We start from the raw sequence: 26,864 nt of genomic DNA, 5'->3' as shown, positions 1-26,864 counted from the left end.
GCTCTCTGGTTATTAGTTTTTTAAATAAAGCCGATGTGACAACGTGCCCCGTGTGACAACGTGTCCCGGTCCACCCTACTAATATTTCTGAAGTTGAATGAAAAATTCTTATTTTTCAGCAACTGTTTGGTAAAGATCCGGAAAGATTAATAATCTGTTTAAAAGGAAAGAATAAGAGTTTGGAAAAAAATAGTAAAAGAGTTATATTAAACTAGAGCACCTGTATCGCATTGCCTAAAGAAGAGTTAGAAAGCACCTTAATTTCCCTTATCCGAAGGCTGACTTCAAAAATCCCTTCCTAGGATCAATACTTTCTGAGATAATTGGCAGAGATAATTTGCAGAAATAATTGGCACACGAAATAAATCTCATAATAAAACCTATATATATATATATATATGTATATGTATATGTACATATTTGTTCATATAAATAAAACTACTTTTTTATGGTAATTAGTGTAGTGCATTTTATTGAAAATAAATACATACTCCCTGAAATGAAAATAAAATATCAATAATAACTTTAAATAAATGTTAGAATTAATATTACGGTAATCTTAATATAATATTGTAATAAAGTTGATAGTTCGTTTAAATTTTTATCTCAAAAACATTACAAGAATGATAGAAAAACCTTAGCAAAATGTTATTTGCGACGTTATGGCACTCCCATTTCAACATTACTGAAATTTCGGAATCGTGGTCAAAGTATATTCATAATGATGTTCTATACAACATTAAGAACTACATATTTAACAACATTACAAGTTCTAGAATATCGTTGCAATAACATTGTAATAATGATTTTTTGCTTACTGGGAATACATACTCCCTGAAATAAAAATAAAATATCAATAATAACTTTAAATAAACGTTAGAATTAATATTACGGTAATCTTAATATAATATTGTAATAAAGTTGATAGTTTGTTTAAATTTTTATCTCAAAAACGTTACAGGAATGATAGAAAAACCTTAGCAAAATGTTATTTGCAACGTTATGGCACTCCCATTTCAACATTACTGAAATTTCGGAATCGTGGTCAAAGTATATTCATAATGATGTTCTATACAACATTAAGAACTACATATTTAACAACATTACAAGTTCTAGAATATCGTTGCAATAACATTGTAATAATGATTTTTTGCTTACTGGGATTTCTCTTCCCTAAGCAGCAGACAATGTTTTTTAAATATTTATTTTTCATTAATTATACATTGTACAATTCATTGTAAAAATAATATTTATTTAATGTTTATTAAATATTTATTTTACATTAATTATTTATTTAAAATAGTGATTTAGAGAAAATATTTATTTGACGTTTATTTAATATTTTTTTTACATTAATATTTCATTTGCAATAATAATTTTAAAAAACATTTATTTTTAACGTTTATTCGACATTAATTTAATATTTATTTTACATTAATTATTTATTTGCAATAATATGAAAAAAATATTTATTTAACATTTATTTAATATTTATTTAATATTTACTTCAAATATTATTTTATATTAATTTTTTAATTGTAAGAGATGTTTCAATCAAATTTTTCTATTGTTTTACTTTATAAATTATGTGCCGTTCCATAAAAAATTTCCGCGTCATAGGACTCATAAGATTTTTTAACACTTTAAAGATATGTTGTAGACGAGTACTTACAGGTAAGAAAGAAATGTCAGAGAATCGTCATTTGTCCATTTGATCATCAAAGTCAAGCAACGTGGGACTTCGGAAATCATTGAACCACTTGGTTCGAAATCGCATAAGAAATCGCGGAGAATCACTGAAAATCAATGGAAGTCGAGTGATTTCTCTTTGCATTCAGGAATCATGTGAAATCATAGGAAATCGTTACAAAATCACACGAATTCGGAAATCGCTTGAAATCACAAATGTTTTCAACAGTATGTCCCCAATAGTGAAGCAACAGTGCTTTATTTAGAGATAATAAGACTATTCTTGAGTTCATTTCTTCAGGAAGAGATGGATCCTCTTCAACGAATTTACAACAGCTGGTATTGTATTTTTATTTTACGATATTGGAGAGTGTGGTTGCTCATTGTCAGTATTCCTCAGTATTCTGTTACAGATAATTTCATATCTTTAAACACCTATTTATGCATGGAGATGAATGCTCATGGCTTATTAAATTGTATTTTTAATTTAAAGAAACATTCATCTACCTCGAATAATTTTACATCCATGTTTTTACCTTGGCAAAAGAGTAGTCAACCATGTGAAAGTTTTTTTAGACGTTTGAGGTCTATGAGTACTACATACTGCACAATCGTTAATAGCACACTTCTTGAAACTTTCCAACGCGTTAAAAGGATTCAGCTACAGGAAGACATTTCCTCTGGTAATTTAAACACATGTACTGAACTTTTTCAGTATCCACGAGCAACAATGAGCAAAAAGCGATGTCGAAGCACTAAGGGGTGTTTACTGCCTGATATTGATGACATAATTAAAACGTTAGAAAATGCAAAAGAAAATGCGTTTTTGACGATAAAATCTTTAGGCATTATAAATGTAGATATATCAGAATGTGAAAATATATCTAGTAAATTACTCGACACCGAGCTCGACACCCAATGTAACAATGACGATGAGAGAGATGTAGGGAAAATTTTGGAAAATGTAATAAAAAAATCAGATTCACGTACAGACGAAAGTTCAGAAGAAAGTAAACAAGAATTATTAGAGGATTTGACCATTCTTTCTAAAGTACAAGGTCGTCTAGAATTAAAAAGTTATAAGAAATTCAAAACTCAACTTCATACACAGAGTCCATTCGTTGTTGTAAGGGATCAATTGAATAATGAACTGGTCGTACGAAAATCCTCCATCTGTTGGCTATTAAATAAAAATTCGTTTAACTTAAGTAGTGATCGGTTACAAAGGGTTCGAGATTCGGAATTGACAAAGAATAAAAAGAAAATTCAAATAAATGGCGATAAATGTAATGAGAAGCAGGTTTTCCTTAAAAAATGCGAGGAAATTAATATTGGTGATTGGTGTCTATTTAGAAAATGTGATAGTACTAAGTGCTTTGTTGGTATGATTTTGAGCTTTGTCTATTTAGAAGGACAAACATTAAAGAGTCATGAATATTCTAGTTCTTACGCAGAAATAAAAGGTAATAACAAAGAGATTGGTGTATTGTGTTATTGGTATGAATTAAAATCAAATAAAGAGCTGATACCTGTACCAATGGATGTACATGGTTATATAAATATTAAGCAGTATTATATGACAATGTCATCTCCTATTATAACTGAAAATAATGTAACAGTTCATCAGGAGATCTATCTTAAAATAAAAAAATTATTCTGATCTGTTCAACTGTTTATTTAACTGTCTATTTAAACATATTTTTAACTCTTAAATTAACAATTATTACAGGTCTTCTGGCGATAGCCGTTTGTAAGCAAGGCAAGCCCTACTTGCAATAAAAACTATTAAGCAAATGAAAAATAATAATTTTAATAATTTTAATTTAATGGGCTTATCACGTATTCGGCGTGTAAGTGCGATTGTTAATTTTTTGCGACCCGAAGGTCACCGATATTAATTTTTTATAAATTTTTATTTTCCAGCTCTGCAATCTGGTTCTTCATACAAGTCATTTGTTGTTCGTATAATTTTATATGATTATTTGATTGCTTTATTTTCGTTAATAAACGATCTTTTTGAGCTGTCAGAGTATAGAAACGACTCTTCAGATCCTCGTATTCAGTACAATCATATCCTGGCAGTTTTTTTGCGTGTAATTCTCTTATGTTAGATACTGTATCGTTCTTATTCTGCAATGTGGGTAATAAAGATTCCTATAGTCGTATAGCCATGTCAGAATGCTACTTAGTCCATATAAGTGTCCACATTGTAGAGAACACAACCGGTGTGGACCCGAGCTGGTCCATTGTTGCATGCATATTGGACATAATGTCTGTGCTGTAAGAGATTTAATTTTTGGATATAGGTATTTCTGTTTTATCTTTCGTTACAACTATTTTATTACGATACGTCTTATAAGTTAAAAAAAGTTGCAACATATGAAATCGGACTTCTTCTTCTTCCTTGAGTAATGACTCCTAAGGAAGAAGAAAAGGTCTGATACGCGGCTAATTTCATATTGCAACTTTTTTTTTAGTAGCCAACTATACATACAAAATTCATTAAAACAATCATCTATAGCGTAAACTATATGAACTCTGATAAATGTGATGCACGAAAACTTCCTGCGGAAAACGTAGACTTAATTTAAATAATATATTAATATAATATAATTTATTTTCTAAAATAATAAAAGGATTTAATGTAGAAAATTACATTAAGTGCAGTATTTAATAAAAAAACAATATTTTAAAGCAATTAACGATCATTAATTTTTAAACTACATTGTACAGTACCATATTCTACAAAATTTTTACGAATTAATAAAAAGAAAATTTCAAATAGATTAATTAAACCATGTATATAGTGTTAAGTTAAAAATAAGTACTTTTAATAAAATCAGATCAATCAAACGTGCATTTATAACATTTAAATCATTTTGTATTACCATATCCTATATAAATATAATTGAGCGAATAAATACTTCACACATTACAAGTGCGATTTTAAGTTGAATTCACGATTTTACATCGCATGCGATTTCGCGATTAAAAATCCAATTGCATATCGCATTGTGATTCAAGAAAAAAAAATCGCGGTGTTAGCGATATATCGCACACATTTATAATTGCAACCAGTTTTTGCTGAGTTTTTTAAAACAAATTTTTAGCTTGTGCGATATTCTCATTTGTAACGGTGAACGAATTAAAATAATATTTGCATGCGTACGCGCGGCCTTTATATTCGATTGTCTTTTTTTAGTACTTTAATTCTTTCATCGACATTCATACTTGTAAATGAGAACGAGAACTAAGTATGAAATTATTAAGTATGAAATTATTAAGTATGAAATTATTAATGGTTAGGCCACTCTAGAGCAAGAAAAAATAGGCACATTTTGGGAATTTTTTTTAACGCAATAAAGGCATTAATCGAAATTCTGTAAAATGGGTTTTATCATACTACTAATGAATTACAAAAAAAATATTTTTTCATGTTAATTAATAAAAAAAATGGCGGCTGCACAGCATTTCTCCGTCGATGCCTTTTTTTCCACGGCCGGAAATGTAACTCATCATGCAATTTTTGACCTGAAACAAGAAACTAAAATTTTTTCGATTATATATAATAACAGCTAGAGACGTACGTAGGATTTTTTGATACATTGATTTTTGGCAAAATAGTACACTTATGAAAAAAAAGTTAAAAATTTCGAGAAAAAAAATTTTCACATAATTGTTTATAAAAAGAATATTATGCAATATAAAAAAAATCCTACGTACGTCTCTAGCTGTTATTATATATAATCGAAAAAATTTTGGTTTTTTGTTCCTGGTCAAAAATTGCATGAGTTACATTTCCGGCCGTGGAAAAAAAGGCATCGACGGAGAAATGCTGTGCAGCCGCCATTTTTTTATTAATTGATATAAAAAAATAATTTTTTTGTAATTCATTAGTAATATAATAAAACCCATTTTACAGAATTTCGATTAATCCCTTTATTGCGTTAAAAAAATTCCCGAAATATGCCTATTTTTTCTTGCTCTAGAGTGGCCTAACCCCTTAAAAGAATAATTAACAAGGATGTATCTTAAACTATTAATATTGCATGATGCTAATCTTTAGCTAATTGTCGAGTTCTCTCATCTTATGCCCAATCGATGTACGATTTTTCAATCTTTATTATCTCGCATCCATCTTTGCGTGGCTAGAAGAGCGACCACCCTTGTTCTGCTGTATCCTCCCGCCTTGCAGCTTGACTAATAAGAGAGCTTCGTGTGTCTTACCGTTTTGTCCGTTATCCACTCGAAGAAGGTATGTGCCGCGAGAACTGGCTCGAAGGACCAATTATGTTTGAAAATGAATTGTCGGGTGTACTTCTGATCGGTAATAATCGTAAAAAATATCGATAAAAAACACCCTTTTACTAGTATAAAATATACGTGATCATTCTTTGCTGATATATGGATTGTAGGTAGGTATCTCACAAAATAAGATACTAATGATTCGAGTGGTAGGCGCAAAGTGAAAACGACAGCAAGAGATAAAGATAATCAACCTACTCTGACTGATCATTTAGGAAACTATAAACATTTTGATACATTAAAAGTTTGAGCTAAATAGAAATAAGGGTAATATATTTGCTTAGTTCGGTATATGTATATAAATATAAATTCAAGAAATAAAAAATAAAATATTACTCAAGATAAAAATAACTTAATAATTTAAATAAAAAAGTAACATTAAAGAATTAAGCCTCAATATTCCATTTCTAGCGTTATTAAAGTACTTGTAAAATATTTTTCATACGTGAGCATAGCATTTAACTTCGTAAATTTTTATTTTAAAAAGATATTATAACTGTTGATCTTATTTATTTAATGAGAAAAAGTTACCGAATATTAATAGTTTAGAAACCAAGTCACGAATTCGATTGTAGCAGCCAATTATTTGCTCTTCTTCCTAAAGAAATTTACAAGAAAACAGGTGTTAATAGAAGAAAAATGTATTAAATATTAAAAAGTTATTATATTGCTTTATTTATATATATATTTATGTTACAATATATTAATTTACAAAGTTTTTTGGGAAAATACTGGAATCATCGATATAAAATGAGATAGAAACACAGATAATTGTTTCTACATTTTCCTATAGTAAGTTACAGAGAAATAGTAATTGCTAACTGATAACTATAATAAATTGCACAAATATTGTTTTATATATGAAAGGTACAGGAGAAAAACGATCAAAGTCCACTTTTTGTGGAAAAACTTTCATAATTCTTATCTATTTTGATAAAAAACAGTTGCAATTTATATTGGAAATCAAATTACTCCGAATGGACATTGATCGTTTTTTCCCTGTACTTTTTATATGTACATATATCAAGAGACACGGTAGTGTCTCGCACCAAGTGCGTGGTCCAGACCGCACCGCGACGCGACGCGACGAGTTGCGAGTATATTATATGTATATAAGTATATACGTATATATTCATATTATAAATATTAACTCACGTATTTAACTCACATAGTTACAATTAGTAGCTGTCAATAACGTAATAGAAATACGCAAATAAATGTTATGTTTTTATTGCGAATAACAGTCATTAACTGAAGATAATAGATCATATCAAATTGCATATACTGTTTTTTATGCTAATTTTTCAATTACTAACAGGAACGGATTGTACAATAATTTTTATCTTATAGATTATGTATAAAAAATTAAAAAGCTTTTGCATAAAAATTTTATACAATACACTGGTGGAAATGGAAAAAGAATACCATGAAGGACAGTAGCAACAAAGATCGAATTGACACTGGATAAACAGTTACATACTCCGATAACATGTTGTTAACTCGAAAGTCTGCAAACTTCTCCTACAAATAGTACTGCGTTTACGTGTGCCATTGGCTCGCCAATCCCCACAACACCGTCAAAGCCGCTTGCAGTGGTGCCGTGAAAGGGTACATTAGAGACAGGAGTGGCATACTGTAGTCTTCAGTGATGAAAGCTGGTTTTGCTTGGGCACGAGTGATGAATAGTGTGTTCGGTGTCGTCCTAGGAAGCGTGGATATCCTGACTGTATACGCACTCGTCATACTAGGGCGTCAGTAACTACTATGACTCTTTTACGTTTACCATGCGGCAGTAAAGTAAGGGTCACTATGGCTCTCTGCGCACATTATCAGCCAACGTCACAGTCTTGGCAGGAGTTGACTAGGGTCCTTTGACTCTCCTGAACCAGCATTCTAGACGTTTATACCGCAAGCAAGCAGTCCCACGGGTTGCAAGAGACAAGGAACATATCCTTGCGAAGAAGGTTTGTCGGGCGTCGGCTGGCTTTACGAAGATCAGGCGTCTGGGCTGGTATAACGTTGTTAGGATCCGAGAATCCGAGTAGTCTGAAAATCACGCTGGTGCGGGCGCTGTCGTATTGTATCGGAAGAGTCAGGTCTCTTAGGCCCTTGATTCTCTGCACGAGTCTCTTTAGGCCTGGGGTCAGAGTCAGTTACTGGTCTGGTGATGCAAACACATAGTCTCTCCCAGTCAAGGCATGCGCTCACCTCCTAGGGGTCTCGCTGGAACGTTGCAAACGGTGTACGACTTGGTCCGATCTCGGTCCGATGTCGGCTGGCCGGCGCGCGCTCTGCAGTAACCGAGTGGTCCAAACTGGATTTGAGTGCGCCTCTAAGGGCTTGTAGTGATGCAGGTCCAAGTACCGCTGTCCATGGTGAGTTGTGGAGCCAAGAAAGGGCACGGTTATCTGGGAAGCTCTCGACTGTCAATCCGTTAGCTGCCCAACACGCTGTAAATTATGGAAGATAGAATAAACGATTCTAAATTCCGGACTCTCGTATGGCCCGAGAAATGCGTGCAAGACGCGTGGGTGAGAGCGCCGTTGATGCGGAAGATCCTGACGAGGTCGTAGCTGGATCTTCAGAGCGAAGCATTATAAATGAAACCATGGTTGAGCAGGACAGCTAAGAAGTCTATCGCTGTGAGTTATGCCCGGCAGAGTACCGGACCATGCGTGGTTTTAGGGTTCATGTTGCCAAGGCTCATCCGTTGGTGGCCAACAGCGTTGTTGATGTCGAGCGAGTAAAGGCCAGATGGTCAGTGGAGGAAGTCACTCTCATGACTCGCGCTGAGACTGCAGCCACCTTAGCCAGGGGAATTATCTTTATGAACCAACATCTGCAGGATAAATTTTTCCATATCAGGATACCATTAGTTATGGTAGCCGTTCACCTCTAGTGTTCGTGCAAAAGGTGCTTTAAACAGCAACCGATATGTTTAGGAGATCATTCAGCCTGTTCTTTCGCCATTCCTAGGTGGCTTGGGTAGCACCTTGTTTCAGCAAGATAACGACCACACACTGCTCGTGTTGTACAAGATGCTCTGCGAGAAATTCCATGGTCTGCGCGCTCATCAGATTTGTCACCTATTGAGCACGTGTGGGACATGATGGGTCGACGTGTTTCGGCTGCTAGACCACTGGCGACTAATCTCGTCCAGTTGCGTGAACAAGTCCTCCAGACACGGCAAGATATTCCACAGGAACACATTTAACGCCTTTATGACAGTATGCTTGAAGGGTTTAATATTATATAGTGCAGCATGAGGTGGATATATCACCTACTAATGTAAGGCACTCTGAATAAAAATTTCTATAAGTTCTACGACCTTGTCTTTTTAAACACATCAATTTTAGATTTCGTGGAATGGGTGTTCTTGGTGTTCTTTTTTCCATTTCCACCAGTGTATAAAAAATTTTTAAAAATTTCTTACGTAACGCATTTGACTTCATGATTAACTCTTTTCCTATATCTACGGCATTATATCTACATTATATCTACGGCATAAATAAAGTTAAATTTCTACTGTCAGTAGTATAATACTTTCTCCTTGCGTTGGAAAGAATTAATCTTACAAAGAAAAATATATGTATATAAATCGGTATACATAAATCGATTAAACCAGAAAAGTTTATTATTTTCGACGACAATTGGCCGGTTGTTGCGTGTAACGTTTCAATATATGTACTGCCAATTGCCGTCGAAAATAATAAACTTTTCTGGTTTAATCATTATTGGCGGAACAAACAATTTCATTTCTATAAATCGATTAAATTGCATAACAAAAAAGTAATTGCGTAAATATGTGCTTCTAATATAGCTAAGATAAGTAAATAATTTGTGCGCAATAACTATTTTTAAAAATATCGATTTGGCTTTGCAATAATTTAATGCAAATTTTATATTTGCATTATATTTGCAAATCAATGTAATTACAAGATAGTTACGCTATTGCATATCGTGTATCAAAGAGTGGTAAATTATTATTTTTTTAACACTCTGAGTGCCATCATGTCACCTATATCTGGGTGATGCGTAAATTTCCGCAAAATCATCCATTTGTGAGTAGTGACGTTGGGGTCTTATTTATCCAATTTAAAACATTTAAAAAAGCAATAAAATATTAAAATAATGTATAAGATTTATTAAGTTTAATGCCGAAATCAGCTTGGCACTCAAAGCATTAAATGAGAATAATGGATTTGTGGATTATTAGAAATGCATTTAACACCTTGTAAATCTCGTGCACAACCAAACCTTTCAGTAAATTATTGTAAATATCACGAGAAAATGAGTTTTGTTTTAAATGATACATATAATAGTTTAGAAAAAAATAATACTTTAATTCTAAATGCATTATAACTGATCCAACTGATTGAACTTTTGAATCCATTACTGAAATAAATGATAAAACTTAACGCGAAAAAAACATTAAAATAAGTAAAATAGAAATAAAACTAAAACACTGACTTCTGAGAGAAATATGCAATCTTTTTTTATTTAAGTTTATTTCCCTTATATGTATGATATTTACAACTCATAGTATGTAATAATTGGGTGTATTGCATTATCTTTATCTTTTTCTCTTTTCGAAATCTTTTTAACATGTTGACCGCCGAATACGAGTTAACTGGTAGTTGGTGATCTACAGATGGACGCTAGCTATTCGTCCATTTGATTTTTTGAAGTGGTAAAGTTTTGTATGTTTTGGTGAAAAATAAATCCTATATAATTAAAAAGTATATTGGGAAAAAAAAAACATTTTAATAAGAAAATGATGTCGGAAACAAATAAGTATCTTAAATTGTATAGTGACCAGTCAATGTGTTAAATATAATTTTAAGTCAGAGTTTCAGTTTTATATTTTCTTTCAGTATTATGCAAATTATAATATAATATCCTGTACATGCATATTACGGAAAGCGCTCGTTATTCATAGAGTTACGCTTATATTTTTTTTTCGTAATAATAAGTATACCAAATAATTATTAGAAAAGTCCCGCGTTACATCGTAGAACATTTATTATTAAATACTTAAACATAATTGTTTGTAATTAAAGAATAAACCTGGTTCCAAATAACAGCTGGTTCACAGTCGATCAAACAGCTGTTATTTGGAACCAGATCCGTTCTTTGATTGTATCGTATCTATCTATCTATCTGTGTAAATTACAAACCAGTAAGCCTATTTATTTATTCTTTACACAATTTGTTATTCATCTATATCATATCTTTGTTCATATCTTAATGTCGAATTGTCAATGTGTTTGTGAAACATTTTTTATGTAATATAAAAAGTTATCAACATAGTATAATTCCGTGTGATAATATTCTAGCATTGTCTGACATCGTGAAGCAAAATTGCCATGTCAAGAAGGTGGCTATTGATATTATGGCTTCGACATAATTCGCACCTACAATATGAATGTTTAGATTTTTGCCTTTTGAGACATAGTTTAATAATCGCATAGCATAAAACAACGTCAAGGGACGTGTCAGATATTGTGAGTTTTCGGCTGTCAAGATATCGTACATCGCCGAGTCAGTCGTATTCCCTACAGCGTTTATAAAGTCTTTCATGTTTAGAAGTCTTACATGTACCCACGTATTTCAAGTCAGAAAACAGGTCCAGATGACTATATAACTTTGTTACAGTTAATAAATCTGAACGAAGAGCTATTATAGTCTCAAGGGAGTACAGATGTCCTTGTGTTCAATTCCGTCTTTGTGATTTTTACAAAAGCTGGCAGCACACTTCTGACAATCCTCCAATGACTTATCGTATCTTTCATGGCAAACTTCTCAATGTCAAACAATGCTAGAATATTACATCTCAGTGTAGAAATACTTACGACAAATTAATAAATGTTTAACATTGTAAAAAGAAAAAAGTATTTTAAGAATTGTTCCGTTATTTCCGTCTGAATGTTGAAATAAATAATTTATTTTTATAATAACAGACATCTATGCTTAAGCAGTCAGAAAGGTGACGTCGATTTAACATTAATTTGACGTCGAAGATCTTGACAGCCGTTTAAATCAAATTTGATCTACTTCATCTTTTTGATTGAACGATGGTGAAGTATAATAGCGAATCGAGATATCTGTTTCTTTGACAATACACAAAGCCTGTTAATCTTTCTCATGCAATTGATCAGTAATCCGTATAAATTCTGCAATACTGTTAATTAGCTTGGATTGACAAAAAAAATTTTCAAGTTCAGATGTGATCCATGTAATCGTTCCTTTTAACAATCTATAAAGTTCATTATTTTTTCTATATATCATCGCGATAAACATGCAATTAATAAGTTAATTAAATAGTTAATTAAATTCAATAAGTTTCATGCAGTAAGTTAATTAAATAGTTAGAATCGACGAGAACAGCGACGCAAACACTTATGTCACTTATAATTTATAATTTCAAAATAAGCGATAAAAAATTCTAAATATTATTTCCTTCGAATAATGTACGGAACTTGTTAATCTTTTCTATGTATTTCGGCATTCGATTTGGAGAAGCCGACCCTTGACAGATTATTTCTCATCACTCCTGACCTTGCTAAAGAGTTGATCAAGCCTGTCGGTGACCGGATTGTGTTTTTAGAGTACGCAAGTGCACAGAATAAAATACCGGAATGTACTCAACAAATTATAAGTTAACAGAGGTATGTTTAGATTATACAAACTCTTAATAATTCTAATGAATTTATTTTCTTGGTATTACAAGAGAAAGCATTATTTTTCTATTTGCATTATTTTAAAACAGGGTTATCTCAAACTGAGTTTATTCCCAGGTAGCATTAATGTCAAAAAGGTATCTATAAGTTGTCGTTTTAAGGTTGCCTTTATGATTTTACCATAAGATGACCAATGGATGCCTTTAAATTGATATCTCGTTTACTCCGAATGATGTCTTTTTTATGATATCTTAATGGAAAGAAAAACCTGTTATCCTAAAGTCACCATTTTACTTTATCCGATAGATGGCTGTTTTAAGGCATCGAAAAATCATCAATTTAATGTTATCCAAAAGTATCTTTATAAAAGTTGTCCAAAAGGTATCTATCGGTAGCGCTGTTTCTGCCTTTTGTTGCAGTCCAAAAGATGTCACCAATTAGATATCATGTTGTAGTGGCATTATTGACGTCATTAAAACGATGTAGGAAAGTTATCATTTTTACGACATCTTCTTGGTTATGGAAATATCTAATATAGAATATAAGTCGAGAGATATTGCGCCGCGCGTATACGTATGCGATTTTATTCCATCACGAGAAAGAGACAAATTGTTCGACAAAAAGTGTGTAATTAATAACGTGTAAGTATATACTTTCGCTTCTTCTATATTTTTAGTATATATATACATGCATATATCATAAAGCGTGACTATATAAAATACACGAGTGTATGAAGTTAGCCCCCCTTTTTTTGAAATTCATATTTTTGAAAGTTGTTCCAGGTTGTTCTGACTTTGTACTACATTGTTCCAAAACGATATTCCTTAATTCTCAACAGTTTTTTAATAAAATAAAAAAAAAACAATTTTTTTGGCTGGCCCCCCTTTTTTCGAAAATCGAAATTTTTTTTATCGCTACAGATTGTTCTAGTTGTTCCAAACATTATTCCAAAGTATTAGTTCGATTGGTTAAAAATTTTAAGAGATATTGAAAAAAGAAAAATTTTAAAAATAACAGTTTTTGGCCATTTATTCGTAAACAAAATGACTTACAAAACTGTCAAGTTATGTCAAACCTTTATGCACCTGTTATGCTTAGGAACGATGAAAAAACTTCTTTTACTTTGGATCCGCGCTATGGGAAAATCCGAGGAAGCATTAGCTAAGCTTGCCGCATTTAACGATTTTTATCGCAAGTTAGCTAAATCTGTTCCAGCAGAATTTTCACGACATCCGCGTTCTTTCATACATTTTAATGCTCTCAACTTAGCCGTTAAAATTCTTTGTGATCCAAGAGAATGTGTACGCAATAGCAGCTATGCCCAAGATCTTATGATCTACTTCGTAGATAACATGGAACTCTTGTATGGAGAAGAAACATTAATTTACAACATTCACAATTTAATTCATATTCCAGAGGATGTTCTAAATCACGGGCCCCTTGACTCTTTCAGTTGCTTTCCGTTTAAAAATTTTTTGCAAAAAATTAAATTAATGATCAAAGGTGGTGCCCAACCTTTAGCGCAATTCATAAAAAGAATAACAGAACAATCAATCCATCTTATACCTTCTGACAACTCGAAAACTGGTTACAATTACTTAAACAAAAGGAAGAATCGGTTAGATAACCATCAATTACCGCCGGGATATAAAAATTTCCATCAGGAAATCCAATTTCAAGACTTTTTGCTAACTGACAAAAGTCCTAACAATTGTTGCTATCTATCGAATAACAGCATTGTTCTCGTAGAACATATATGCTGCTACAAGGAAATTCCTGTTATTGTTGGTCGCCAATTTATCAACACTCATCCTATTGCTGATTATCCGTGCGATTCTCGCAATTTAGGCATTTTCGATGGACGTGAGCTTTCTGAACTTCAAACATGGAACATAGGCAAAATTGACCGAAAAGGCTTTGTTGTTCCGTACGACGCTGATTCTGTGTATGTTTTCCCTCTAATTCACAGCGACACATAAATAGACGTTATATCCTGTAGTTTTTTATGTCCATTTTATTATTACTAATCTGCACTTTACACGTTACGATTCATTTTATTGCCGCATTGCCAAATGTTTATTTTATGGATGAGACTACGTTCTCTATAGTACAATATTTTTTTTTGTGACGTACTATTTATATTTACAGATTTAAAACATATATCATGAGACATCCCGATTCTTTACATCAGAGGAATTGGCGAAAGCGTCCACGCTTTCTTTTCAGATTTTCCCGACAACCTATATTTCACATCACAGATTTACATATTTTATTGGTCAATTCACAGGTTTGATATAGATATGTGTGGATATGAGCCTGTTGCTTGATTTAATTTTGATTTTATTTATTGGTACACGTTTGTATATGGTATTGGCCGCATTGTGTTCTTGGTCGTTTATTTATAACATTGTTCCATTTCGATGCTAGTACATTTTGATGTGATTACACTTGTTCCCCTCTGTCACGCGCGATTATTGTGTCTCTCAAAGGGTCAGGGTTCCACTTTGCATGGTGCTATTTCTTATTGTCTCCCGTTAAAATATGATATTTAACTGTACTTAAAAAAATGGCCATTATGAAATATTTATATCTACATACTTGTGTCTCTCAAAGAGTCAGGGTTACACTTTGCATGGTGCTATTTCTTATTGTCTCACGTTAAAATATGATATTCAACTGTACTGAAAAAAAAAACTGGCCATTATGAAATATTTATACCTACATACTGTGTAGGATATGGCAGCTATTTAGAAACACCACAATAAGCAGAAAAGATCGATGCCATCGCAAGCATCAAAAGGAATGTGTAAGTTTATACTTGTCGATTGGAAAGATTATGCAATATACGTCGTAATATTCTACATTATCTCTTACATTTCACAGCTCAAGCGAAGATAATCAAGATCCGAAACATGTATCTCCCGCCCAACAAATTCAAAGGTACATTTTATGTATTAAATATAAGAATCTTATAAGGTCTACATTTTTTGTGTATAAAAAAAATATGCTGGGCGTAATTTATTTTTGCAGCAGGAACAGATACGGCTAACATCTTGAACAATTCCGGCGTTCAAATAATCGAAAACAGTTCTGTAGCACCGGTGCAAAACGCGAACAAAAAGTACGTGTCGCAATTGCAGAAACGCAGTGCGCAAAAAATTTCCACTTCTTCACACTTACACCAAGACCAGACTATCTTAGAATATCTGCAGGACAATGCGGAAATTGCAGAAGAGCAAGGTAAGCATTGATAAACTGTCCCAGCATTATATTCAAAATGGAATAAATCAACACGAAGATATTTTACTCTGTAGATGATGAATATACGTATGCAGAATTTTTGGAAGACAGCAGCAATGATGAAGTAGTTGAAAATGATGAAGTACGTGAAACTAATGAGTAGTTGAAAATGATAAAGTACGTGAAAATGATGAAGTAGTTTAAAATGATGAAGAAAATAATAATCAAGGTGACGATGCATTAGACAACGACGAAGTAATTGTCAATTGAGAAGATAGACCAGAAATACATCCACACGATGCTGCAGTATGCTGCAGTAAGTATTACAAATTCTATATCTGTATATATCTGTCTTATATTTTTATGGTTGTGATCCGCTTAACTCTACAAGTGCTTCGAAGCATTCCTCTTCTCCTTTCTTTTATTTCATCGATGAATATGTACATGTCATTTTATAGTGTAAGAAAGCATATTGGAATTAGATTCCGATACGGAAACTTATAGTTCATTAGAGGCATATAAATCTTTGCACAAAAATAATCAGCCAACAAGTCCGTCAATATTCGCCCATTTAAAGAAGAGACCGAAACAATCTCGACTTGCATTTTATTCAGTCAAAAATAGTGAAACTGTTACTGAAAATAGTTTTTACATTTAACAATGTCATTTACAAGCAAAATTATGGATCTCCAATGGGCTCCCCTTTATCTCTGATTGTGGCAGATATTGTTATGGAAGATCTGGAGAAAAGGGTTTTGGGTGCATTGAACACCCTGATTTGCACACACTGTAGATGCGGCTCACACTGGCGGAGAACATGCTGGTCGCGCTGATACGGATCGTGCTCGAACAGCGGCTGCAATTAACACAGCAGCAGCAGCCGTTCACTCCACCGCCCGTGCCCTCGCCTGTCCCTGTGGATAATTGGTTGGAACCGTCAGAGCCATCGTCGATTCACCATCCGCCTCAGAGCACGCCGACGCATTCGCCTCTGACCTCTGCGGGGCAAGCAGAACTCAGAAGTCTCAGAACATGTTTGATGCCCGACGGTGCATCACAGTACCATATGTGAAGGGTGTAGGCGAAGATATCCGACGCATTTTTAATACAGTCCATCTTGATACAGTATATAATATTCCTAAGAAACTCGAGGGTATTATAAAGAGTGGAAAGGACAAGCTTGTCAGGGAGAACGAGACCTAATTGGTGTATGAGATAGAATGTGGTGATTGCGATGCAGTTAGTATATAGGTCAGACTAAGCGTCATCTATCAACACGGGTCAATGAACATAAAAAGGACATCATAAAGCACCCCAGCAATCACTCTGTCGTGAGCAAACATCGAATGCAGTTTGGTCACAATTTTAAATGGGAAGAAACTAACATCATCCACAAAGAAAAAAACATAAAAAAGAGAGAGATTGCTGAGATGCTTCTGCGGTGAAAATTTTATAGTAAATATTACTATGGTGTCGCACTAGCTGCGGACCATCGAGGAATTTCAAGTTAAAATACTATAATTACTGTTTTAAAAACGATTAAATAACGTAATTTTTACCATAAACATAGTAATTTAACTTAAAATTCCTCGATGGTCCGCAGCTAGTGCGACACCATAGTAATATTTACTATAAAATTTTCTCCGTGTGATTAAAAAACACCCTAATACGATCAACTTAAAAAAGGACACGGAAAATTTGAATTCTATTTATGACAAAGTGATTTCATCGTTATAAAGATCACGTGAGCAGCGGATGTTTAACAATAACATATAATAGGCCTGCAACTCACCCTGAAATTTGTTACCGAACCGGCAACGACGAGATAACCAGCTCTAACTATGAAATATCGAAAGTACATCGTGTGACAAGTAAATAAACAAAATTTCGCTAAAGTTCGCGCGTCGGAACAATACAAAATGTTCTTGCGTCTTGAACATAAGATTCTTCTCGATTTTTTTTCACATCTTTGGCTTGATAAAATTGAAATTATTAGTAGCGAATTTTATTCAGAAAATTGTAAACTTTAAGAATATGCATTATAAAATAGTCAAATATATCATTAATACAGTGAAATTTGGCAAAAAGTCAAATTTTTCGATATTTTTTTTATATTTTCTCTAATAAAACGCTATAACTTTTTTGTGGTTAACTTTTCGACAAAAATGTTCAAATGAAAGTTGTAGAGCGTACTTTTTTACATAAGAAACACCTATAATGGTAGATACAATGCTGCCCAAACGTACGTAATATGATCTCCGTTTAGCGTTGCGTGCGTCCCCGCATAGAAATTTCCCAAAGTCTTACCAAATACAGCTTAGATTCCGATTAGAATACCCAAATAGGTAAATCGCACTGCGATACTAATTAGGAAATTTATTTTTATTCCAGATTTGGGTTTTCTGTTTAGAATCAAAACAGAAAACCATGCAAGAATTCGAAAGAACTGTCACGTTCTGTCAAAAGTTAGTTAGTTCGTCCGTTTTATATTCAAGTGGCAAGAACCCCCCGCGCGAGCTTCTTACCACTTCTTTTGTCTTTATGTTTGAAGAAGGAGGAAGGTCTTATCACTAGGTGTAATTTTATCCCTTGTGAACCGCGGCCTGAGAACCGTCTCCCTCTCAGAAATCGGATAATTAATCAATATCGATTCTTCGCTCTTAACATTCTTGGCTATTTTTAGATTAAATTTTGCTCGCACGTAACACCTTCCCTCTTAAGTCATACGTGGTACGTTTGTTACCGCGTATGAATTGTTAAAAGAAAAATTGAATCAAAAATAAAAGAAAAATTGAATCGAAAATTACGTTATTTATTTTAGGTAATAGTTCCCGAGTCGAAATTTTGATACTACTTTGACATTCTTAAGGATAGTTTGCACCTACTTAGATACTCTATAACCTAAAGAAAACCTACTTTGATAATATTACACTTATTAACTTCTTTTTTAAACCTCTAATTCTATACATTTTATTTTAATACTACTTTGAAGCTACAATGCTCCCAAAATTTTAATGCTGCTTTGACATGCACTGAGATATTCCACAGCTAATAAAACCTATTTTAATGATATTATACTTATTAACTCCTCTTTTAAACTTTTAATTCTACAGATTTAATTTTAACGCTATACCCCGAGGCAAAAATATATGTCATACAAATGCTAAATAAAATTAAATCGACAATTAAAAGAGAAGTAACGAATAATTTTATTCAAGTTCCTTTTTATTAATTGGTAAAACAACATATGTTAAATTATCAAAATTTACATAAACACAAGGTGTTATAAGAGCATTAACAGAAATAACATAGAAATTATTTGTTACATAACATTTATACAAAAATTGTGCAGTAGAATACTCAAATTGATAACCCGTAGTGACAAATATATCATGTTTAAGAATTTCACAAATAACCGCATAATGTTGATGACAGCAATTACAAAAAGGTTGATTACAATTTAAAAGTTTAATAAAACAATGAATAATACCTAATCTTTCTTCATTATTCTGAAAATATTGTACAACAGATGATTCAGTTTGCAAACTTCGATTATACATTTTAGATACATAAAGTTTGTTATGATATAAAAGCCTAAAATATTGATATATTACAGTATTATTGTACGGTATTTTACTATTGTTTAATGCAGTTGTAATAATATCTGTAATTTGTTGTAATTTATAAATTCCAACACTGTAACAATGCGGATATATTTCTTGTATAATCTTAACTTGCTTTTTTTTCTTTAAACAAAAATTTCGAATATCATTATTTGGTAATAATTCTATTATTCTAATCATTTTAATAAACTGATCTTGAGAACTAGCCAATTGTGTATCAATGTGACGTGTACCGTTTATTAATTTCAATAATTGGCCATTTAGATTTTCATACTCATAGCATGTGTAAGCCCATAAAGGCCCTAACTTTTTTACACACATCTCCTAAATGTAATAATAAATGAATGTTTATAGAACAAAATTGAATTCCGTACAAATCTTGAAATTCATGAACAAATCGACATAATAAATCTTGAGATATTTGTATCATAGAATTTGTGATTTCATCAGAACTTAAAATAGTTATAGCTGTAACTAATCGTAAATAATGTTCAAAATAATCTGCACGCATTACCCCTTCAAAAATAGGAATAGAATAATAAAAGAAAAAACATTTTAATTCTGATGCCTTCCAGTGCACTAAATCTGCAACTGTACGTGGCATACGATGAACAAATTTCGGAGGTTTTATACTGATTAATCGTCTATTTATGATGTCAATAACTGGAAACAAAGAAAAAGAAGTATGTGAATATTTTTGATCAAAAAGTAATGTCATAATTTTTTTTACCACACCGCCATCGACACAATGCATGCGATCAATAGCCATTCCAGTAATAAAATCTGGCATTATTTTTGATAAAACTGTATGACCTTTCACTCCCATAAAAGGTTTGTCTGATGCTCTAATGGCAAATTCAATAGATTGTTGAGACGTTCTTAAACTTAATTCATTTTCAAATGGATAAATATGCACGTAACTACGTGGAGCAATTTCGATATTTTCACCTTTACATAAGCACGAATGACAACCATAATCACCATTAAACTGAATAAAATTTAAACATTCACATTTTGCAGGAAGATCGCAAGTTCCGATTAATAATATACCTTTTACAATAATATGATTATTGTTAGGTAAATTGATTTCAATACCTTCAGCGATTTCTTGTAATGCTTTCATAAATTTATATAAAAATGTATTCATTGGGGGTTTTTTATCATTGTACCAGTAACCGACAAGTAAAGTATTTTCTCTTTTCTTTCTATCTTCAAAAGGTAATTCATTAATAGTAAGATATAATGGCCAAATGCTTATTTTTGATGATTTAAAAACTGGTATGCCGTCAGTATACCACGTGAAAGAAATATTATTAGGATTACGAAGAAAACCGTTGTTTATCCATTCTTGATAAAGTTGTCCATCGTAAATATCTGTTATTTTTCTTTGTAATTGTAATGGTCTTTAAAATCGACTTTGCAATTTATCATAAAATGAAGGTCTTGCATACATTTCTCTTAATTGATTTTTGCAAGATAGTTCGATAAAATAAGAATTGTTTGCTTGGCGACATAATGGACAAATATCTTGCATGAATCTTACTTCTCGATTACAGATCATACAATAATAATGTTTAATCATATTAGTTTTATTTATACGAAAAAATTTTTTAAATTTATATAAACTATTTTTTTTTAAATTTCGAGATATACAATGAAATTCTAAAACAGTAATAATGTCAGCAATGCATGACATTGTAAGATTATGATGTAAAAGAAGAGATAAAATTAACATCATACTATCCCCAACAGTTATTTCAGCACCATGGTATAACGGTGGTATAACATTTTGGTCATAATTTTGATCGTTATTTTCATCTTCATTATCATTTTCATCTTCATTTTGGTCATCATTTTGGTTATCGCCTTGGTCGTCATTTTGGTTATCATCTTGGTCATCATTTTGATTATCATCTTGGCCATCATTTTGGTTATCATCTTGATCATCATTTTGGTCACTATTATTAATATTTCTGTCTTCAACATTAAATATATTGTTAGGAACGTCCGAATAATCACTTTCTCCGGAAATTGTACCAATTTCTTCATCAGTAGATTCGTAATAGATTTGAGATTTGCAGCTGCTGTTATCACGATAAATGCTCCTTTCATTTTCATAATCGATAATATATATATAAATATATTTATGTAAATACGCGGGAAAAAAATTATATATAATTATATATAATTATATATAAATATATATGATTATATATGGACATATATAATTCCAAATATAACTAGATGTGAACAATAGATCATATATGCTTATATATGAAATTATATATGGATCCATATAAGATTCATATGGAAGTATATATAACCCTATATGATTATATAATATCATTATATATGTTCATATATAATTATATATGATCATATAGAGACAAAATTCATATATAATCATATATATTTATATGTATACATAGATATATAATCTTTTTTTCCCGGATACTTACCATTACTTATTGAAAAGAAGTAACTCGTATCTTTACTGAACGTTACGTAACGAATCAACTAACAAGTTACTTTTTTTTTTAATGAGTAACGCGCGTAATTGTAACTAATTATTTGTCAAAAGTAATGATAAAAATTACCTTAAGTTATTTGACATTATCTGAGTGTCTTGAACGGGTGACATACTCGCATTTCTATTTTCTAGAAAAGCTTTTAATCGAGTATTTTGCTGTTTTTTGCATACTTCTTTAAGAGATTTGTACGACATATTATATATTTAAATATTTACAATTAATTATATTTTAAATACAGACACTTTTGCCAAACTTTAAATATATATCTATTTTATTTCAAGTACAACGAGTGTACACGAGTTCAGCTATATATATATATGATATGAAATATTCGCAGTAACTTCAGACTTGAAACAGCTTTGAATTTGTCGTAAATGTATGCTATGCATCATTCATTTATTTTAAATGACATCTTGAAATATAAAATAAAGAAGTTATTTATATAAGAATTATGCCTCAAGTAAAAAAATTTGCATTAATTTGGTGGCTTCAAAGCGAGCAAAAAGATGTAGTAAAATTATCAGTGATACCCAAGAAAGACAGACATATAAACAAAATTGTAAAACTAACATGGAAAGATTTTAAAACACAGAAAGAAACAAAGGCTCTGGCAAAAATCCTTGCTATAAGCGGTAGGTTATTATATTTATAATATTCATATGAACCCTTAAACACTTTGGAAATCTAGAAATCTTCGCAGAGCATATTTTTACTTTGCTTACTTATTAAGAGAAGTAAATGAATTATTAGATCAGAATATAATTAAGACGTCAAAATCTCCATATAACACGCCTGTGTGGATAATCCCTAAGAAGCCAGGCTCAAAGGGGAATAAACGGTGGAGAATGGTGTTAGATTTCCGCGACCTAAATGATAAGACAGTAGGTGACGCATATCCACTTCCAAACATGACGGAGATATTGGATCAGCTGGGCGGCGCGAAATATTTCTCGGTGTTTGACCTTGCTTCAGGTTTTCATCAAATCAAAATGCATCCAGCTGATAGTCATAAAACAGCATTTTCAACGCCATATGGACATTATGAATTTGATCGAATGCCTTTTGGATTAAAGAATGCACCGGCAACCTTTCAAAGATTAATTGATTTAGTGTTAACAGAAATGCAAGGTAACGAAATTTTTGTGTATTTAGATGACATAGTATTATACTCAAGTTCTCTTACAGAACATGCAATTAAATTTGAAAAATTAATTAAACGATTACGTGAAGCAAATTTAAAGCTACAACCAGATAAATGCAAATTTTTGAGAAAAAAAGTTACTTATTTAGGACATATAATAGGGAAAAGCGGAGTCCGTCCAGACCCTAAAAAGATAGAAGCAGTACAAAGTTTTCCAATTCCAAAGAGTGCCAAAAACATAAAACAATTTCTTGGATTGGCTGGATATTATCGTAGATTTATTCAAGGATTTTCGAAAATAGCTAAACCATTAACTAATTTATTAAAAAAGGACACTGATTTTAAATGGGGGGACAAAGAGCAAGAAAGCTTTGATATATTGAGAAATGCATTATGTCATGAACCAATATTGCAATATCCTGATTTTACTAAACCTTTTCTTTTAACAACTGATGCATCTGGAACTGCAATTGGTGCAATTTTAAGTCAAGGACAAATAGGGAAAGATCAACTAATAAGTTACGCTTCAAGGGTATTAAATAAAGCTGAGAAAAATTATTCTACAATTGAAAAAGAATTATTAGTAATAGTTTACGCTGTGCAACATTTTAGGCCTTATCTTTATGGTAAAAAATTTAAATTAATAACCGATCATAAACCATTAACCTGGCTTCATAAATTGAAAGATCCCACTTCACGATTAGCGAGATGGAGAATTAAATTAACTGAATATGATTATGAAATAATTTACAAACTCGGAAAAATAAATGCTAATGCTGATGCTTTATCGAGAAACCCTGTGACAAATATATTTCCAATACATCCTTTATTTGATGAAATTGAAGAGTGCCCAGAAGATGATGAAGCAAGACAAAGAAATGCTAATCCTAAACCTTTGCCAGTTTCGCCAAGAAGGGGAATGATGATAGAAGAACCAGAGCCGGTAGTTACAGGAATGCAAACACGTAATGCAGAGAAATCAGAAGGAGAAAGCATACCCTTTACTAAGAAAGAATTAGAAGAACCGCCGTTTATTGAACATATAGTCCATGCAGAAATACACAATAATACAATAAATCAAATAAACAATAATGAATCTTTAGAAATACACAATAACCCTATAAATCAGATAAATAATAATGAATCTTTAGAAATGCACAATGATCCAATAAATCAGATAAATAATACTGAATCTTTACCTTTAGAATCGTCAAACATTATAAATGACACACAAAACGAAACACTTGAAATAGAAACATCCTTAGAAAACATTAACAGCAATGAAATGAATTCTTTATGTCACGTTCTGTCAAAAGTTAGTTAGTTCGTCCGTTTTTGGGTCAAAACATTCAAGTAATTTACCCGGGATTTGGACCAGGTTGTGCGAATAATGAACATGAATCAGAACAATTGCCAAAAAAAATTACCAGAAGTCATTTTTGTAATTTTAGTTGGGAAAGTCAATGTTTCATTTGCGGGAAAACTGACCAAAAAAAGACGAATAAATTGACAATTGTCAGCAAAATGCCGAAAGAAATACATAAAAAAGTATTAAAAGCATCGGAAGTAAAAAATGATAATGTAGTTTATCATAGGTTGATGTCGGAAAATGATCTTTTACGCGCCAATGCTCGATATCACAAATCGTGTTATGTTTTATACTGTGGATCACAAAATCAGCAGACGGCTAAAAATAAGATCGCTGATAATTTTGTGGAAAATGTTGTACAGGAAATTTGGGCAACTGAAAAGGTTCAACTTGCAAATGGCCGTATCCTTTTTCTATCAGAAATAAAAACTGCTGTAATAAATCGGCTTATTATTGATGGTCAATCAGAAAAAGAAGCGAATAAAATACACTCTTCTCGTATAAAAACAATATTATCACAAACATTTAAAGATGATTTCGTTTTTTATTCAAAAAGCGGCTGTTCGGATATAATTTGCACTGCGAATGTTACAATGTATGATCTTTTGAAATGAGAAAAAATTCGGCAAACAAACTTGTAAGAGGGTTCTGATTATACTATGCATACAAATGACGAAGTAGAATCTAATATTCTTCATGAAGCAGCTGGAATAATAAAAAAACACATTTCTGATATTTCAGAAACTCAATTTTATCCTACTCCTGAAGATATATGTAGGATAGATTCTTATTTTTCTTATTTTGATTATTATTCTTTTATTCAGTAAGTTGTGTTAATTAGAATTATTAGTTGTGGTAAATAGTTAGCCTACTTTCCCGCTGAGCAAAAGAATGTGTCAGTAGTCGCGGAAACGGCCGTAGTGTGGCGTAGCGAATGTGGTGTGCGTGAAGAGCGTGCGTGCGGGAGAGATCGCGCGTAGCTAGCGAGGTGTGTAGATCGAGCAAAGCGTGATTGAGTTAAGTTCTTCTGTCCTCGTATATACTCTTAAAAAAATACATTTTTATTTACTATCAACTGTGGGGAATTATAAGGACCTTCCTCCATCCTGGTCTACTCCTCTACATCTTCCCACATATATTTCTCGACTCGTCAGAAAATTTTGTTCCTAAATGCCTACAAGTATTTCTATTATGGGTTTTAGATAACACTTCATTTTCAACAGCATCATTAAACACACATGATATTGTGTTAAAAAGACGCATTTTAAGTTTAGCTGAATGCATAATTTATTGTGCAAGACGAGAAAAAAATCAAGTGATATCACAATTTCAATTAGGCCTCATGTTGCAGTTGGAACTCGAGTACGGCAGTCGAAATCTGATTAAAACGTTAAATTTGTACGGTATTACTGCTAGTTACACAAAATTACGCAGATTTCTCACTTCTGCTGCAATCAATCAAGTTGAAGGAAAGAAAAGAGAAGAGCTAGTACCGTCTGGAATTTTAAAGAGAAGTGAAAATGGGTTTTTAATTCAAGAAGGAAATGACAACATCGATATTAATACCGAAACGGTTGATGGTAAAAATACTTATCACAGTATGGCAAGAGTTATTTTTCAAGATCAATGTTTCACCGGAAATAAGTTGGCGCTGCAAGTTCATATTTTTTAATGAACTATAGCTCAAACGATTGCTCCCTAATTGCTCCCTCAGAATCAACAATTGCTCCCCTTTTAAAATTATTATTTTTTGAAATATTTAATAAAAACGAAAAATTTCTAATTTTTATTGAAAAACATATATTTATAATAATTCTATGCAACTAAATCCGGCATAGAACGATTGCTCCTTCATTGCTCCTTATTGCTCCATCATAATTTTAATAATTTATTGCATTTTTATTGAAAAATTAACAAATTAATCATTTCACAAGTAACGCCGCCGCCGCCACTATCGGCCGCCTATTGTAACTATGGCTCGGCAGCCATTGGCGGAAATATTCAAACGTAATATAATAGCTCTATTGTTCATAACTATATCTCAAAGAGTTTAGTCAACATTTCCTATTGATTTTCGGTAGAATAACTATTTCTCGCTTCGCTCTATTGGGATTTTCAACGCGATTTCTCCATAACGATTACAGTATAAGGACCGGTCGTTATCCCGATAATCGTGTGTTTACGCGGCTGCGTTTTTCGAAGGCAGGGGATAACGGCACTGAAAACGTTACGGTGAATCTTGTTTTATTATTACTATTACTCCTTGTTTTTCATCATTATAATACT

General features: G+C 32.1%; 1 protein-coding gene across 1 annotated transcript; it reads left to right on the top strand.

The window, feature by feature from the left end:
* Positions 1-14,992: 14,992 nt before the first annotated feature.
* On the top strand, positions 14,993-16,513 carry LOC139819012 (uncharacterized). Its single transcript, XM_071788135.1, has 4 exons — positions 14,993-15,480; positions 15,558-15,614; positions 15,705-16,230; positions 16,373-16,513. The coding sequence occupies exons 1-3, from the start codon at positions 15,453-15,455 to the stop codon at positions 15,923-15,925; spliced, it is 306 nt and encodes a 101-aa protein (XP_071644236.1). The 5' UTR covers positions 14,993-15,452; the 3' UTR covers positions 15,926-16,230; positions 16,373-16,513.
* The last annotated feature ends 10,351 nt before the right edge of the window (positions 16,514-26,864 follow it).

This window comes from Temnothorax longispinosus, chromosome 9 (genome assembly GCF_030848805.1).
Source record: "Temnothorax longispinosus isolate EJ_2023e chromosome 9, Tlon_JGU_v1, whole genome shotgun sequence".
Taxonomy (NCBI): domain Eukaryota; kingdom Metazoa; phylum Arthropoda; class Insecta; order Hymenoptera; family Formicidae; genus Temnothorax; species Temnothorax longispinosus.
This window is presented reverse-complemented; position numbering and strand designations above follow the sequence as displayed.

Bases quoted from the DNA above. Each gene is read 5' to 3' on its own strand.
- LOC139819012 (XM_071788135.1), top strand. From the start codon at position 15,453: ATGCCATCGCAAGCATCAAAAGGAATGT. The intron at 15,481-15,557 runs GTAAGTTTATAC...TACATTTCACAG, and splicing joins GCAAGCATCAAAAGGAATGT to CTCAAGCGAAGATAATCAAG. The intron at 15,615-15,704 runs GTACATTTTATG...TTATTTTTGCAG, and splicing joins CCCGCCCAACAAATTCAAAG to CAGGAACAGATACGGCTAAC.